The sequence below is a fragment of the Pyxicephalus adspersus genome, chromosome 1, assembly GCF_032062135.1.
Source record: "Pyxicephalus adspersus chromosome 1, UCB_Pads_2.0, whole genome shotgun sequence".
Classification (NCBI taxonomy): Eukaryota; Metazoa; Chordata; class Amphibia; order Anura; family Pyxicephalidae; genus Pyxicephalus; species Pyxicephalus adspersus.
The window spans coordinates 169,284,214-169,299,036 of NC_092858.1; the positions used below are offsets into that span (position 1 = coordinate 169,284,214).

The window sequence follows — 14,823 nt, forward strand, 5'->3', positions numbered from 1 at the left end:
TATATAGCACCATCATATTAAGCAGCGCTGTACAAAGTCCATAATTGTGTCACTAACTGTCCCTCAAAGGAGCTCACAATCTAATGTCCCTACTATAGTCATATGCCATTATTGTAGTCCAAGGTCAATTTTTTTAGGGAGAAGCCAATTAACCTAACTGCGTGTTATTGGGAGGAAACCCACGCAGACACGGGGAGAACCTGCAAACTCCATGCAGATAGTGTCCTGCCTGGGAATGAAACCTGGGACCTAGCGCTGCAAAGGCATGTACTACCATGCTGCTCAATAATTTATTGATTTACTAAATGAAATGAAAAATAAAGAAATAAATCAACTGGAACAGACATAGGGGGTGACCTTCTCTCTCCCTCTTCCTTCTCTTCTTCCCTCTCTCACTCATTTCTTCCCCCTTCTCTCATTTCCACCTCTCTTTCTCTCTATTCTCCCAAATCTTCCCTTTAGTACACTTGTGCTAGCAATACCAATTGAGGAGATTCACCCTCTCTCTGTTTTCCCTGATGATTATCGATTCCTTTTCACATCCTGTTGCATGTTGATAAAGATAGAAACAGAGAAAACCTAAAGTATATGTAAATAAAAAGTAATAAATCATTTGTGGCTGCATTATTTATTTTTTCAGATTCATTATCTGAAAACTTTTTCTCTTTGACTTTTATTCATTATGTTCATCTATGGTCCTTGCAATAAACCCCTTTCTGGGTGGCTACATTCACTCCTCCACCATGGTTGTCACCTGGGCTAGACTTAGATGTATCTTCCTTTGTTCATCTCCATCACATAGGGTATGCAGGGAACATCTGGCCCAAAGAATGACCAAAAAAACACTATTGGGGCCCAGTCATATACCCACAATATCAGATTTCTGTGTCCTTTATGGGTCCCTATGCTATGTGTTCCGCTATGTCCTCCTTCTCACAGTCCATCAGTGAAGCTGGGTGATCCAGCAAACCTGGAATGGATCTTTTAAAAGTTATTTGCTATTTGTTAGCAAAGGTTTACAATCATAGACCTGATCTGTTCCAGGTTTGCTGGATCACCCTGGTTCACTGATGAAAGTGTATCCTCCCCAGCCTTGGAGAGCTTTAATAAATCAGACCCAATGTTTCAATGTCTGAATGAGATTGACAATTGGTTTAATTTATTTCTGTTACTTTTTATTCCTTGACATTTATTCCTTGATAATAACATTCCTAATGAGTAGGGAGGAGCGAGCGAGATTTGTAAATTCAAAACCGGTGGCGAACCGGGCCTTTCTTGCTTACAAAACACGGAAGCAAGAACGGCCCTGAGAATTCGGCCGGCAAATTCAAATTTTTGGGGAGCTGCGAGAGCAATCAGGGGAGCGAAGCTGACAGCATGTATGTGTTCTTAGAAAGAGATTCTTTATCCAAGAACACAGGAATCCGGCGGCTGTGCACATGAATGCAGCCGTGGGAATCATCCTGTAATTTCCTCCAACATCCAATAAGTCCGCAAATCGGTTTACCAAAATTTGGCGGACCCATTGGAATCTCGAGGAAATTTTTGCGAGACTGGTAGAGGCCTTCTCGCTCATCACTACTAATGATATCAGTTGTCTTATAAAGTTTTAGCCCATTGGGAAATGTTGGGATTTGTAACTACATTGGGCTGGATTTTGTCATAAAATTGTTGCAATCTGAAAAGAATTCAGTATCATTTTTATTAGTCAGTTAAACACAAAATCCGCAGCAGATCTGCTTATGAGCAGTATGCCTTGCACATGCAAGAATAATTCCAGTTTATAGCATTTTATAAAGTAATTATTCTTCACTGGAGGGAAAGAAAGTCTAACAAACCTCTATAACGAATGAGGAGCTGACTTAATCCTTTCCATAGTAAACCTTCTCTAATGGGCCCCCTTCTACCCTACGTCTTCCCTAGGTCCCATGGAAGGTATATAGACTGCTATGGCACACAAATAAAGCAGTGTATCTGATCCAGGACTCCTCTAACTGATACCTGGGGGTCCTTGAGCAATTTGTATCTCTCATGTCAGTTTAAGTGACACCAATGATCTGTAAGGGTGACATTCTTCCCAATGACCAGCATTGTAATAGGGATCCTTCCCAATGATCACCACGCTGATTTACTGTGAGCTGTAGATATAATAATTATAGAAGGCGTTCCCTGAGACCTGTAAGTAATGTTAATGGATCCCCCATTGTAAAAATTTTGAGAAAGGCTGCTTTACACTTTGGACTATTGATCCACCAAATGTGATTAGATTTCATATTACAGTAGGTGCTTAAATCCACAGTGATTGGAACATTATCAATACAATAAAACACTGAATACCATGCAAAACAATGATTTATTTTATTATTGTTTGATATAGATCATTTAAAAATTAATTTCCAATCATGGTAACAGATTATTTAGCCTAAAATCTCTTTAAAGTTTTTAATTTCCCACTCGAAAGCTTTATGGATTTCCAGCTGCATCACTCAGGCGACCTAAAAATTAAAGAAGTAGAAGTAAGTGAAGAAGTGATTATTTCTTTTTATTTATATTTTTTTTTATTTACTATTACAAAAATGGTAAAGTGTCTATAACCAATCTTTTCTTTAGTATTGGATGGAATGGAGAAGAATTGGAGTCCCAGTGAGAATTTTATCTGTTACATAGATAGACCGAAAAAGGACCATTAGGGAAATAAATATATTCCAGATATTGATCCAGAGGAAGGCAAAAAAAAACCTGGTACAGTTTGCTTCAACAGGGAACCAAGTTGGTCTCTAATATCTTTACTTTAAATCCTTAAATCCCCAGTTATATTCTGTTCCTCTTAGAAATCATCCAGCTTTTTCTTAAAGCAATCTATAGTAGTTGCTGAAACTACTTCCTGAGGGAGCCGATTCCACATTTTCACAGACCTTACAGTGAAGAATCCCTTCCTTATCCGGAGCTTAAACTTCTCTTCCTCCAGATGCAAAGAGTGCCCTCTTGTTCTTTGTAATGATCTCAAAGTGCATAATGGGGAAGAGAGTTCCTTATATGGACCGTTTATATATTTATACGGGGTGATCATATCCCCCCTTATACGTCTCTTCTCAAGGGAGAATAGATTCAGTTCAGCTAATCTCTCCTCATAGCTGAGCTCCTCCATTCCTTTTATTAGTTTAGTTGCCCTTCTCTGCACTCTCTCCAATTCCACAATGTCCTTTATGTGAACTGGTGCCCGAAGCTGGACTGCATATTCCAGATGTGGTCTGACCAATGCTTTGTACAGGGGAGGATTATGTCTCCATCTCTGCAGTTTATTCCTCTTTTATTACAAGAAAGTACTTTACTAGCTTTAGATATTGCAGCTTGGCATTGCATGCTGTTATTAAGTCTATGATCTACCAGAACCCCCAGATCTTATCTCTGTTTTAACTCCCTCAAACCCATTCACCTGTCATAACCCCTGGCATAGAAAATGAGAGAAAATCCAAATTTCAAACAAGATTTAAGGATAAGGGTAGGCAGGGGGCAGATGTCTTGCATGATTTAGCAGGAAGGAAAACAGGAAGCACCTAAACCTATTCCACTGCATTAATTTCCATCTATTGTGTGTTGGAGGGGGCACTTTGGCTTTTACACCTTCAGTGCTAGAAAATCTTATGCAAGCCCTGGTCAATAATAAATCTTCCAATGGGGACACCAGTAATCAATGCCCAAGAGAATAATTCTACTTACTTTTCCTCTGACTTCCTATTGTGTCTCAAAGACAGAAAGTCAAGATATATGCCTCAAACAAGACCACAAAATGACAACTGGCAGGGGTTTAAAAGCTTTCATGCTCTATCCAAAATTGAAATAAAAAGATTGGCTATACATATACTTATTGAAAAGTGCATTTCCTTGATTTATTGTAGCTATAGAACAACATTTTAATTTATTATCAGGTCAAAAATATATTGCACATAAATGATGTGCATTCATGTGTTCTGCCAGCAGGTGGAGCTGCAGGATTCTTTTCACATTTTCTGGTTTTATCTTATATTCTTTCTTGAAAAACAACTGTTGGTTACAAAGCTCAACAGGTTAAGTTAAAATGTACACATAATATGTGTAAATGTGTGAGAAGTGACTCCTTCATTCACAAAATAATGCTCCATCCTGAAGAAGACAGTTACTTCTTCAGTTTATTTATTATTATTATTATTATTATTATTATTATTAAGCATATTTTGCAGTGCTGTACATTAAATAGTTTAATAGACTCATACTTCAATGGGTACCCTTTGAATTAAATGTTTATTTGAAAAACAAAGATTATAAATATTATATACATACATACATCTTTCTAACAATTATTAAGTGCTTTTTGGCCTATGGCAACAGATCAGGAATATATTGTCAGTGCACACTGCTTCTATGTATGGCTATGCAAAGAAATAGAAACTAGAGACAACCAGGCATCTAGCATTACAATGGCAGCTCATCAGCTTTGCGGAATGCAAAATTCTCCTTGCGCTATTTCTTTTGCATTTCCCAGTTGTCTGAGTGTCCCTGCTGATTTCTGATTTTGGGTCGCTAGCTTAGATTTTCTCCCTTCAATCCTAACCTTATCCCCAAAGCAACAAAAACCGCCAGGCAAGTAGTATTATTTAGAAGGAGAGACCAACAACAGTTGCAACCTGCTCCAATCAATCTCAGTACTGTATATACAGGAGGTTAGAATTTGATGGCTGTAATAATATTAATTATCCACTAGAGGGCACCAAAGCTCCTTTGTAAAGAACAGCAAACTTTTCAAGGTTGCAGCCAATAAAAAAATTCAGAGTTAGTCATAGTAAGAAAAGGAAATTATGATTTTTTTTTTTACATTTGAAAAAAAAATATTTATATTATTTAAAAATCCTATGAAAAGCACTTGCATGTTTAACCAATCATTTTGTATAATAATTATTGTTTAATTATCTCTCATTTGGACTACTGTAACCTCCTCATCTCTGGTATTCCACTAACCCGACTCTCTCCTCTACGATCTATTATGAATGCTGCAGCCAGACTCATCCATCCTTCCCTCCTCATCATTGGCTTCCATTTCCCCTTACAATCAAATTCATCTACTATGCTTTGCCTTCAAATCCCTCCACAGTTCTTGTCCCACTTACATTTCTGACCTAGTAAAAAAATACTCCCCCTGCCGCTCTCTCCGCTCCTCCAATGACCTACTAATGACTTCCTCACTCATAACCTCATCACTCGCACGGATACAAGACTTTTCTAGAGCTGCCCCGACTCTCTGGAATGGTCTTCCTTGTCCCATTCGGCTTGCTCCTACTTTCTGCTCATTTTAAAGCGCCCTCAAAACCTATATTTTCAAACTTACCTACCCGTCTTATTCTGTCTCATATCCCATCACTACTTATCTCCCCTTCTATTGTGTGATACTTCCCCCTCCTCCTAGATTGTAAGCTCTTTGAAGCAGGGTCCTCTCCTCCTCCTGTGTCACTGTCTGTATCTGTCTGTCATTTGTAACCCCTATTTAATGTACAGCTCTGCGTTATATGTTGGCGCTATATAAATCCTGTTTATTAACAATATTAATAATAACAATAATAATAAATTTGGCCAAAAGAAGAGAAATAGCCTAGGAGGAAAAAGAGACAGAAATTCGGTTTCAAAAGAGAAATTTACATGAGGATCACTGTCTGTCTGTTAAAACCTTGTCAACAGGTCTAGAAGTGAGAATATAACTTTCTAATAAAGACCTTGGTGTTTTAATTGAATGGAAAACACATCCACCCCCAATAAATGGGCTTGGACCGCTCTTACTTCATTTTGTCAAGGTTTTATATAATATGCATTAATATCTGACAAGTTGCAGCGTTCGGCTTTATTCTCCGGAATGAAGCACCAGGGGACATCAGGATGGCTGGAGTCGAAGCAGCAGCCTCTGGAATGACATTCGGTCAGGCTGATCCCTGGGTAGCCGCAGTCATGTCTCTCCTGGGGGGCCACAGAGCATTCGGCATTGTCTGGAATATTATGACACCAGTCAGACAACAGAGAAGACATGCCTGACCTTTCTATATAATATACAGACACCAAACACATGGCCAATCAAATATCAAAGATTTAGATTTTGGAACAATTTTTCTATCTAATTGTAAAGCTTGTGGGCCGGAGCTGATTGGCAAGCCACAGACCTGTGCAATGGCATTGACTATGCAACAAATGCAGGAGCAGTGCAGCATTGTCATCACACCATCACATAGCATGCATTGCATGGATTTCACTGGTGGGATCTACTGCTTAGAAAAAAATAACCTCATGGGTGTCTATATAGGACTAATTGCCCCATCCTATGAACGCTTTATATGAAGATTATTATCCTGATTGAGTGATCCATCATTAGTTTATTTTGCTGGTAATTAAACTGCAATTTTCCTGGGGATCGCTAGCTGCATCTTGCAAGGTTAGGACCCCCCTGGCCCATGGGCAGCCTCAGGTAGGTTTATATTCAAGCTATGGCTGATGTGCTCATTGTATGGTTAGGATGCATTTAGCTTCCACATTGGGACCCCAGAACAAGATCGGCCTTGGTGTTGGCTGTGGGGCTTACTGTCATATCTATAGATACACGGAACCAACAAACTCTAGTTTATTGGAGATTACATAGAAGGTTAATAAAATATATCAAGTTCAACCAGTTGGGAAATAAACATCAGACAAACCAGCAGATCCCATATAAACCCCTACAGACTTAGTTGATCCAGAGGAAGGCAAAAAAACCTTATAAAGCTTGGTTTAATTTGCTCCAACAGGGGAAAACACATTTCTTCCTGACACTTGGGGCAGTTGAATGTTTCCTGGATCAATAGTCTCTGTTATCTTTACTTTAAAAAGATGCCATGTATGTAAAAAAAAAAAAAATTGCTTTCCTGCAAAACTATTCCCATATACTACAGAAAATGAATGGAAAATAATTAAAATCCTTCAAAGCAATGTGAGATTCCTTTGAATAGGTTGTAGTAAATTGGGGGATTGCACTGTACCCTGTGTCAGGGAGTAGAAGCACCAGTTCACCCCGGGGATGCTGGAATCAAAGCAGCAGTTCCTGCTGGCACATTGCGCGGAGCTGATCCCGGGATAGCCACAGTTCCTTCTAAGAGAGGGAGAGACGCCGCACTTGTCTGCTACACCTGAAAGAAAAAAAAGGAACAATCATGCTCTCTTCGCTTCTCCAATGACCTACTAATGACTTCCTCACTCATAACCTCCTCACACACACGGCTCCAAGACTTTTCTAGAGCTGCCACCACTCTCTGGAATGGTCATCCTCGTCCTATTCAGTCGGTTTCTACTTTCTGCTCATTTAAAAGATCCCTTAAAACCCAATGCTTCAACCTCACCTACCCATGTTCTTCTGTCTCCTAAACCCCTCACTACTCACCCACCATTCCATATCCCCATCCTATTGTGTGATACTTCCCCCAGCTCCTAGATTGTAAGCTCATTTTCCCCTTGGGCTATTCATGTCAGGTTGTGGCCCCCCATTTAGACATTAATCCTAGTGGGATCTGCAGGCAGTGTCAGTGTGTGTTTTATACTCATTGCTCCCTATTGGACCTGCGATCACACAACCTGTCATCTAACCCCAAAATTATGTGGCAAAATCCTAAATAGATAATAAATTAAAATAAATTAAAATAAAAATAAACATGATCCTAGTATTGTGTTTTATTTAGTATTATCACTTTCACAGAGCACCAGTCTTAAAAATATTTCTCCATATGCATTGGCTTTAATTTACTAAAGACTGGAGAAGATCAATGGAGAACCTGGGTGATCCATAAATCCTATTAGGAATCTGATCAAGGATTAAAAACATTTTCCAACTAATAGCAAATGATTTTGAAGAAATCCATTCCAGGTTTGCTGGATCATCCAGGGTTTTCCCCTATATAGGTAGTTAATGAGGTTTAGGTGTGAGCTGCAGTGTGAACTTCTTGTGTTGCATGTTGATTCCATAGAATAAACCTTACTGTGATCTTTTGGGTAGAAGCACCAAATAACTCCAGGTTGGGATGAGTTGAAGCAGCATCCTCTGGAGTAACATTCCTTGGGACTAATTCCTGGATATCCGCAGTTAGTTCTTTCCACCGGATTCACCGAGCACTGAGCCTTATCTATGAAGAATTAATGATTTTATATGTTCAATAGCAATGAATAATGTTTAGAGGATGCACATAGAAGTTTCCTGAGCTGTCCTGTTTCTTGTCATTTTGCCATAACCCTAAGCTTAACCATGGCTGCTGGGGGAGGGGGATAAGGGGGCAGTTGAAACATGTCCCAAGCGAAAAAACAAATACAACCTTATCACTTTAACAATTTAAATAATTTTATCACTTTAACCCAATAAACAGTTTTGGCATTAATACTATATTTTAGGAGCTTGTAACAAATAAGATTGTGAAGAGAATCTAAAAAGTTTGGCCAGTTTTAGACTGAGCCTACACCAGGTGACATTATACATTCACGTCCATGTGTACATAAAAAGCCTGCTTTGCATTACCAGTATCATCCACAAGATGGGGTGAGCTCACACATAAATTCAGCACACCTGGCCAGAGCAGGAGGATTTAATGCAGATTTATCATCTCATTTTCCACATTGTATAAAACAGTGTTTTTCAACCTTTTTTGAGGCACGGCACATTTTTTACATTAAAAAAATCCTGCGGCACACCACAAATCAAAAGTGTTACAAAATTACACTTTGTAGCTAATTCTCGCCTCTAAAAATAAACAAGGCGCTTGAGCTACCTACTGCCACCCACTGACATGGAAGAGTATTACATTACTCTGCCAGTCACTACAGCACAGGCACTCAACAATGATAATTGGATAATTTCCCACGGTACACCTGAAGATCTCTCATGGCACACTGGTGTGCCACGGAACAGTGGTTGAAAATCACTGGTATAAAAGGGTGGCTATGGAAGACAATGGGTGATTCTTTTCAATTTTTTTAATACTTTATTTTTGTTTTTTTGGGGTGTTCCCTGCTCCTTTCAATACAAACTGAAAGGGAAAACATCAGCTTCCTGGGATACATACATCACCTATCCCAAGAGACTGCAGGCTCTTCCTTCTGTGGATCCCTGAGATCAGGCATGTGTCATAAGAAACTTTCCCATAATGCATGTGTAGATAGATCGACTCTTTGTTATTTTTTCACTGATAGGTGTCACCTGAACTCAGGCCTGAGATTGGGCAATGTGTGAAGAACCCGGAAAGGGGAAGAGAAAAGATGGCGGTGCTGGATGCTACTATCATTGCCATTTAGACGAGGGAAACAAAGCCAGCATGGGACTCACTGGGCTCAGTTTGTGGATGGATCGAGGGCTCACTATTGGAAAAGTAAGTATTTATACTATAAATTGGTCATGAAATGTGTGGCTCATTCCTCTTATGTTTGCACCATGGTTCTCTATCATTGTACTTACTTTCAGAGTTGCTATAGAAGCACCAGTTTACCCCGGGCACACTGTCATCAAAGCAGCACCCCCTCTTGGCACAGTCTGAGGAGGATATCCCAGGGTAGCCACAGTTCCTTCTCTGATATGGGGAGCCGCCACACTCCTTTGGTTCTGTTGCTGTTTGTTTAAATGAGATAAGTGGACATGATGAGAACATTGCAATAATATTGGCTACTAAGCACTAAGATCTGTTTTTCTAATATGCAAAGGAGTTATTATGTCTCATATATTTCAAGGAACTGAACTCCAGGAGACGGCTGAACACAGAGATGAATGCATGAATGGTGATGACCCTATAAGTGCCCTCTGGTAATAGGAGTTGCACCCCACAATTTTCTCTGATACTATTGGAGTTGATCAATAAATACCCCTAAACCAAACTTGTGAGATTATTTCTGCCCCACCAGGAAGGTATCAGGGTAAATTCAGCCACTCCTGGGGGGTGAGTGCTACATACGTATCTTATGTTGGTCACACAGTATGGAGTGCAGCCTATAAAGTACCCAACGCCAAAACTGATTTGTCTTTTTCTTTGGATAAAGTGGAGAATAGTTATTAGAACCGTTGTCTGGTTTGCATTGCTGTCCATGGGAGACAGGGAAGTCTTCCCCACTTCTGGTCTCTAGTACAGAAAACAATAAGAACCCCAACATTTTTGTATTGTCCCAGGAAAGCGGGGTAATCCTCCCAAATGGGACACCTAATCTGCAGAGGGGATCTTGACCCACTTTGTAGGGATCTCCTTCTTCATATGCAATGGGCCTAATTTATTAAAGCTCTCCAAGACTGGAGAAGATAGGCTATCATGGGAGAACCTTGGTGATCCAGCAAACCTTCATCGGATATGGTTCAGGACTGAAAACATGTGCCAAATAATTGCAATCTATTAAAAAAAATCCAATCCAGGTTTGCTGGATCATCCGGTTTCTCCCCTATATGAGTGATTAATGAGGTTCAGGTGTGAGCTGCAGTGTGAACTTCTCGTGTTGCATGTTGATTCTATAGAATAAACCTTACTGTGATCTTTTGGGTAGAAGCACCAAATAACTCCAGGTTGGGATGAGTTGAAGCAGCATCCTCTGGAGTAACATTCCTTGGGACTAATTCCTGGATATCCACAGTTAGTTCTTTCCACCGGATTCACCGAGCACTGAGCCTTATCTATGAAGAATTAATGATTTTATATGGTAAATAGCAATGAATAATGTTTATAGGATGCACATAGAAGTTTCCTGAGCTGTCCTGTTTCCTGTCATTTTGCCATAACCCTAAGCTTACCCATGGCTGCTGGGGGAGGGGGATTAGGGGGCGGTTGAAACATGTCCCAAGCGAAAAAACAACTACAACGTTATAACTTTAATTTATCACTGTAACCCAAGAAGCAGTTTTGGCATCAATACTATATTTAGCATAAAAGATTGTAAAGAGATTGAAAGACTGTAAAGACTGAAAGAAAGAAAAAAGATGGCGGTGCTGGATGCTACAATGAGTGCCAGAGAAAAGAGGGAAACCAAGCCAGCATGAGACTCACTGGGCTCAGTTTGTGGATGGATCGAGGGCTCGCCATTGGAAAGGTATGTGAAGTTTTTTTTACTTTATTATGATAAATTGATCATGAAATGTGTGGCTCATTCCTCTTATGTTTGCACCGTAGCTCTCTATCTTTGTACTTACTTTCAGAGTTACTATAGAATCACCAGTTCACCCCGGGCACACTGTCATCAAAGCAGCACCCCCTCTTGGCACAGTCCGAGGAGGATATCCCGGGGTAGCCACAGTTCCTTCTCTGATATGGGGAGCCATCACACTCCGTTGGTTCCATTGCTGTTTGTTTAAATAAGATAACAAGTGGACATGATGAGAACATTGCAATAATATTGGCTACTAAGCAGTAAGATCTGTTTTTATAATATGCAAAGGAGTTATTATGTCTCATATATTTCAAGGAACTGAACTCCAGGAGACGGCTGAACACAGAGATGAATACATGAATGATAAATGACCCTATATGTGCCCTCTGGAATGGGGGTTGCACCCCACAATTTTCTCTGATACTATTGGAGTTGATCAATAAATACCCCCAGACCAAAAGTGTGAGATTATATCTGACACCCCTCCCCCCCCCCCCCGCGGGGGGGGGGGGGTGCTACATACATTTCTTAGGTTGCCTAAATTGTATTTAAATCCAAAATATAATTGTTCTTTTCTTTGGATAAAGTGTAGAAGTATTAGAAGCCTTGTCAGGTTTGCATTTGTCTGGGAGAAATGGGAGAGACAGAGAAGTCTTCTCCATTATTGGTCCATTGTCTCTTGTACAGAAACCAATTGGAAACCCCAAATTTTTGAGTTGTCCCAGGAAAGTTGGGTAAATTTTCCAATAGGAACACCTAATCTGGGGAGGGGATCTTGACACAATTTGTAAGGATCTCCTTTTCATTTCTATTGTATCTCTAGGACAAGAAGAGAAGAGATACATCCAAGGCAGCTGGATAAAAGAAGAAAAAATGATTAATTTTAACGAAACCCCATAGTAACCCAACCTCAAAAAGAGTTTTGTCTTTACATACAGTTTAGAGGGATCTTGCTTTCCTGCCATGGAAACTACTGAACCTCAGAGCTCAAGAAGCAAACATTCATTCTACCAATACCTAATGCTAGCAAGTGAGGTTCTGCAGTATTTTAGTCAGTGAAGGAGTGAATCCATTGGGGATGACATTGATTGCATTCACTTGTCACCATTTACCATGACCAGTAGACAGCTCTGGTTAGCCTTGACCTAAACTATTTTTTAAATTGCATCGGGACTTAAACATGAATTGAAATGACTTGCAGGGGTCCTCCTCACCACTGCCATACTCAATAGCCAGAGTCCTAGAAGTCCGCCAATTGCCGTAAGGACCCATAGTTTGGCTTATCAAGAGATGACTGACTGCTGTCAACTTTCAGAGTAATATATATATATATATATAAATAAATAAATAAATGTATGTATGTATGGAATATGTTTGTATTTACTGGGTAAAGTCATTATCTTAGGAGGCATTATTTGGCAATTCGTTGTGCGGGAGGATTTACCAAACTCATACCAGTTCCTCCATTAGCTGGAGGCATCATTGCCAAACTGTGCACTAATTTAATCCAATAAATATTTACAAGCTGGAGGTGATGGAATAAATTACCAATGTGTGTTGGGTAGAAGCACCATTTAACTCCAGGCAGAGATGAGTTGAAGCAGCATCCTCTAGAATAGCATTCCTTTTCACTAATTCCTGGAAATCCACAATTTGTTCTATCAGGTGGACTTAGGGAGCACTGAGCTTTATCTATAAAAGAAACAAGGAAGCATTCTGATACCTTGGTGTGGTTTTGAAGGAGATTTTCACATTTATTAGTCAATTGCTTCAATTTAAAGCCAACCTGAAACAAGTAGATCAACAGTTCTGGTCCAAGTATATTATATATTACATTTCATCATTCCTTGGATCTAATGACTGCATTGGTTTTCTTTTTTTAAAAGACTTTCGCAATTTATTTTTACTTGCTAATCCTACAAATACCACATTTCCTGACTCCTAATGACTACACTGAGTCCTCTATTGGGAACCTTGTTGCCTTGTGACTTCAAACATTCTCCCTTTTGTTCATGATTTTTGGGTTAATAGGATTAGTATTTTACTGAAGAAAGAATGGATTGTTTTGCTATCTGTTCATCTCACAAGAAGTCTATAGGAAACAGCATTACTGGCAAGATAAACACTTATTTTCTGTATTTGCTGAAAATGGTCTTAGCCTAAAAAAAGAAAACTAGCGCATTCACCAAATCTAAGTACTGGTAAGATTAAATATCTCACATTTTCTGAATTTCTTGATGGTAATTCATCTGCTTTCACTTCCCTGTCTGTCAATGTTCAGTCCTTGGACCTGTACTATTCTTTCATTCTTGGCAAAATCATATCATTTTTATGTAGATGACACAGAAACTTACCTGTCCATTCCTAAATGGCTCTGACTGGTCCAGATAAAGTTTTCTGTTGCAGAGACTTTGCATTGGGGATGGCTGAAAGGTACCAGAAACTTAATGTGGTTAAAGAACCCCCCCCCCCCCCCCCCCCCCCCCCCCCAGCCACTTCATCCCCCTAGCCACTTCCACACCTATGGAACCTCCATCTGCACCCACAAAACACAGTCATTTCCCCCAAGCCACAGGCATGTTGGCTTTGGGTGATCTTTGATTCTGCACCCTCATTCACTCCCCACATCAATCTCCAAAAAGTGCCCATTCCTGTCACCCTGGTCAACTAAACTCCTAATACATACTTTTATCATATTCCACCTGAACTACTGGACTCTTCCATGGTATTCCACCTACCAGACTCTCGCCTCTACAATCTATTATGAATGCTGCAACTAGACTTATCTATTCTTCTCATCTGCCGTCTCCGTTTGCAGATTTCAACACCGTCTTCCATTTTACTTAAGAATCAAATTCAATTACTGTGCTTTGTTTGTAAATCACCCAATTGACCAATGTCCCATCTCATTTTCTTACCTTTTACATAAATACCACCCTACCTACCCTACCACACCATCAATGACCTCCTAATAATTCCTCCGCTTATAACCTCTTCCCATGCACGGCTCCAAGACCTATCTTGAATACCCTCCACTAACTGGAGTTCCCGCCTTCATTCCATTAGGGTCGTTCCTATCATTACCACCAAACCCTTCTTTTGAACTACCCTACCCATCTTCTTCTTTGCTAAACATCAATAATTAGCGATGGTTTGATTTCCTTTCTATGATCTACTACACTCCTCTACTTCTCTGGACTTAGGCTTAGTCTCTGGACTTAGGATCTTCTCCTGTGTCATTGTTGTACATTATATGTACCCAGGTTTATCATCTGCAGCCCCATTTTATTGTACAGAACTGCAGAAAATACTGGAGCTTGATAAATAAAAGCTATAAAAATAGTATTATTTGGAGGTTAGATACAGTTTTAGTTCCTGCTTGCTTCAGTCAGCAACTCCAGCCCTTAAGTTTCTCCCAGCGTAGATTCTCTTTAGGAAATAAACTCTACTTTCTATTGAAAGAAATTAAGAACGAGTCCAGAAAGGTTTATCAATAATGGGAATTGGTCATGCAATGTGTGGTTCATTCATATTATGTTTGCACCATGGTTCTCTATCATTGTACTTACTTTCAGAGTTACTATAGAAGCACCAGTTCACCCCGGGCACACTGTCATCAAAGCAGCACCCCCTCTTGGCACAGTCCGAGGAGGATATCCCGGGGTAGCCACAGTT

At 39.8% G+C, this 14,823-nt stretch overlaps 1 protein-coding gene across 1 annotated transcript in view; it reads right to left on the reverse strand.

The window, feature by feature from the left end:
• Nucleotides 1–2,356: 2,356 nt before the first annotated feature.
• LOC140337579 (uncharacterized) overlaps nucleotides 2,357–14,823 on the reverse strand; it is a 14,059-nt gene continuing 1,592 nt past the window's right edge. Inside the window, exons 2-8 of the mRNA XM_072421325.1 lie at nucleotides 14,718–14,822; nucleotides 10,535–10,678; nucleotides 9,485–9,634; nucleotides 8,022–8,165; nucleotides 7,032–7,178; nucleotides 5,852–6,011; nucleotides 2,357–2,495 (exon numbers count right to left, since the gene is read on the reverse strand). Coding sequence (XP_072277426.1) covers nucleotides 2,483–2,495; nucleotides 5,852–6,011; nucleotides 7,032–7,178; nucleotides 8,022–8,165; nucleotides 9,485–9,634; nucleotides 10,535–10,678; nucleotides 14,718–14,822 — 863 coding nt within the window. The 3' untranslated portion in view covers nucleotides 2,357–2,482. The remainder of the gene's footprint in view (nucleotides 2,496–5,851; nucleotides 6,012–7,031; nucleotides 7,179–8,021; nucleotides 8,166–9,484; nucleotides 9,635–10,534; nucleotides 10,679–14,717; nucleotide 14,823) is intronic.